The sequence below is a fragment of the Capsicum annuum genome, chromosome 2 (genome assembly GCF_002878395.1).
Source record: "Capsicum annuum cultivar UCD-10X-F1 chromosome 2, UCD10Xv1.1, whole genome shotgun sequence".
Classification (NCBI taxonomy): Eukaryota; Viridiplantae; Streptophyta; class Magnoliopsida; order Solanales; family Solanaceae; genus Capsicum; species Capsicum annuum.
In genome coordinates, this window is record NC_061112.1 from 20479627 (window position 1) to 20483254 (window position 3628).

Genomic DNA, 3628 nt, shown 5'->3' on the forward strand with positions numbered 1-3628 from the left:
TGAGATTAATTTCTTAGAAAAAGTTTAATTGAAACTTGGTCCAAAAATTCAACAGAAAAATGCAATATTTTATTTTTTTCTCCATTAACGTCTATGTAGAATGCATGCAGAAAACGCTGAAAGGTTGCTCGAAAGGGATGACTGTTCGAAAAAGAAATACTGTTTCGAAAGGACAGACATGAGTACTCCAAAATGATACACCTTTCCAATGAACCATTGCCTCCTTTTCGAAGGGACACTTCATGGCTATATAAACCTGCATTTTTCTACAGGTTGTACATGAAAATTTCTGCATAGCAATAACATTTCTCTTGCTTCTAAAAACTCTGTATGATCATCTCCCGTTGAGTAAGTTTGAAGAAAATCAGAAAGTTTGAGGTACCGCTACATTTTGATTGTGAATCCATTTTATTCTGGGAGGAAAAATTCCGCAACCTCGGGTACTTGAGGAAAATTAATTCCTTAAGGGCACTCCATGAATTTGGAGGACTTGTCTTTATTTTTACTTCATCTTGTTTCTTTAAATATAACACACTTCTTTGATAGTTCATATTGAACTTGTGTTGAAGGTGTTGAAAAACTTCATAAATGTTCTTGAAAAGTCTTGAATTTGTGTTGAAGTTTAATGTATAAACATACAGATTGTACCCGAAACAATAGAAATTAGTAGGGATAAATGTGTACATAAAATTAAGACTATGTTTGCTTCATGATTTGATGCAAGCAGCGGGGATTGAGTTTTCACCACTACTGTTACAGGCTGGCTGTCTTCCGTTTCCCGGTTGTTATTTAGGCCTTAGAATATAATTTTCGCCTCTGTATAGCCAGACTGGATCCAAGACCAAGACTACATTAATTAGAATATAAACTATTAGACGTGCGAACCTCATTTTTGACTTGGCATTCATTTTTCAATTGGCCTCTCCATGTAACCTTTCTCTACAAATCATATATGTATTACCATTATTGCAATATCTGTATCACGTTTTGCTCATTACTTTCTTGTAAACTAATTCCACATGTTAATGGTCATCCACCTAAACCTAACAATTATTAACGTTGCTATTTTTATATCATAATATCTGTTTCCACTAAGCCGTGGTCCTATATGAAGACACACTTTCTTGTAAACTAAAATCAGAGTCCAAGAAAGAGAAGATGGCTGAATCTGATGAGAAACCCAACCAATTAGAGGAAAGCAAGAAGGAGGAGGCTGCTCCAGCTGCGGGTGATGGAGAGAGTCAAGAATTGGAGAGCCTAGAAAAAATGGTGATGGAAGAGCTTAACACTGACAAAGATAAAGAGGCCATTGACAAAGCCAAGACTGCCGTTGCATCTTTGGCTCATGGATTCGCTCAATCTGCAAGGGGTTTGGCCAGTAAAGTAGAGACATGGTCCTCTGTACTACAGAAGCAAACGTCAGATGGGACTGAGACATTGCCTACGTCAGACAAATATGTTGGGGAGTCATCAGCATCAGACGCAAACACAGATAATGCTAACAATCACGAACAAGCATCTACTACCACGGATGAGAAACAGGTAAGGCATATTCATGAGTTTCATATTAAAGTTATTGCTGTTCATGAACCCTTTGCGTTCTCTTTAAATTTTAGTAACTTTTTGAATATATTCATACTCGGTGTCGAAAATATTCAATTTATTTGAATCCAATAAAACCAAAACCAGCTGCCTCTGACTGGAGAAACTTAATGAAATGTGTTTCTTCAAGCTATAATACTACCACTTTTCATTTGATATTGTTCTCTTCCGTAGAAACTACACAACTAATTATTATTTCATACGTAATAAAATAATACTGCTACATCTAACATATTAAATCTAACGAATTGAACAATTTCCTTTTCGCAGCCACTTGTTGGAATGACTTCATGGTTGAACTGCTGTGGTTTACTTGAAGTTCTTGCAAAACCATCGGATAAATAATCATTGGTAATTGGCATATATAAAGTTGTTTCTTTGTTTTTTCCTCAGATTATTATAATAAGCAATTGTTGTATTACTTACGGAAGGAAAGCACTGGTAGAAGATTATTGTAAATTGGTTCTTAATTGGAGAGGTTGCAGAGCTGATGCTGAGTTATCTTAGTATATTAGATAACATGTTCTTTTTCAACTACTGTACTGAAGTTGTAATGTGCTTTTGAGTGAGGCTGTTTTTCTGTTCATTTCTGTTTCATGTTTATCTTCTTATGATTTCGATTGAAGAATGAGTATTCTGAGTTTTTGAGTACTATATGACTGGCTAATTCTATCTCCAATAGTAAATTATTTCTAATGCTCTCACACGTTCAATGTAGCCTTTTAATTTAGAAATATCATTCAGATATCAATGATTTGTTGAGTGAATTCCTAAATAATCACTAAAAGTTTTTGCGAATTTCCTTTGAATATCACTTGTATTTCATTTAGGACCACAACATCACTGAGTGAATTCCTAAATACTTACTCAAGTTTTGAGAATTTACTTCAAATATCATTTATGTTTCATTTAGGACCACAATATCATTTAACTATGTCTCTTTTCCTCAAAAAATACTAAACACCTCAAAAATATTCTTTTATTTTAGTTGGCATGTCATGTCATTAAAATCAATTTTTTTAAAAAATAATAAATCATTTAATGCATCAAACTCATTTAACCAAAATTATAATTTTATTTTTTTAAAAAATAAATGCATTAGTTTAATTTTCACGCTTAGGAATTCTTTACCACGCTAAATCTTTACCATATTATTTTACATGCAACTTAAAATCTCTAGATAACTTATCTAATTTAGTGATATCATTTTCTTTAGAAAACAATTGATTTTTGTAGGCAATTATATATAAAAACCTGAATGATCATATGAAAAATTAACTCTAGGAAAAAAATTATAAATACCTAAGTATGCGAATTTCTTCTTAATAAATTAATATATATTTTTTTAAAAAATAAGATTATAATTTTGGTTAAATAAGTTTGATGAGCTAATATGTTTATTTTTAAAAAGAAATGATGTTTTGCTGATGTGACGTGCTAATATGTTTATTTTTAAAAAGAAATGATATTTTGCTGATGTGACGTGCTAATTAGAAGAGGAGGAGACTTTTGAGGTAATTAGTGATTTTTTGAGAAAAATATTGATGATCGAGTGATATTATTGTCTTAGCACAAGCAAAAGTAATATTTATAAGTGACTCCACAAACATGGATAACAATTCAAGAAAATAACTTTAAAAAAAATAAAAATTTAAGTAATCGTAAAAGATTTCTAAGCATGAAAATTTCTTCTTAATAAATAAATGTATTTTTTTTTAAATAAGTATATAATTTTAACTAAATAAATTTGATGAGTTAAATAGGTCAATTATTAAAAAGAATAATTTAATGACATGGCATGCCAATTAGAAGAGAAAGAGACATATGAAATATTTAATTATTTTTTTAGAATAATAATGATAGTTGAGTCATATTATTATCTCTAAAAAAACAAAAGTAGTTTTTGGTAGGCAATTCAAAAATTGTGAGTGACCATTCAAAAAAATAACCTTTGAAAAAATATATTTTAAGTTTTAGAACGATAAAGTTTTTCTAAGTATAAAAATTTACTTTTAATAAACTAATG

The 3628-nt window shown here is 30.5% G+C and overlaps 1 protein-coding gene across 1 annotated transcript; it reads left to right on the plus strand.

The window, feature by feature from the left end:
* Positions 1 to 905: 905 nt before the first annotated feature.
* Positions 906 to 2256, plus strand: LOC107860850. Its single transcript, XM_016706329.2, has 2 exons — positions 906 to 1542; positions 1873 to 2256. The coding sequence occupies exons 1-2, from the start codon at positions 1159 to 1161 to the stop codon at positions 1945 to 1947; spliced, it is 459 nt and encodes a 152-aa protein (XP_016561815.1). The 5' UTR covers positions 906 to 1158; the 3' UTR covers positions 1948 to 2256.
* The last annotated feature ends 1372 nt before the right edge of the window (positions 2257 to 3628 follow it).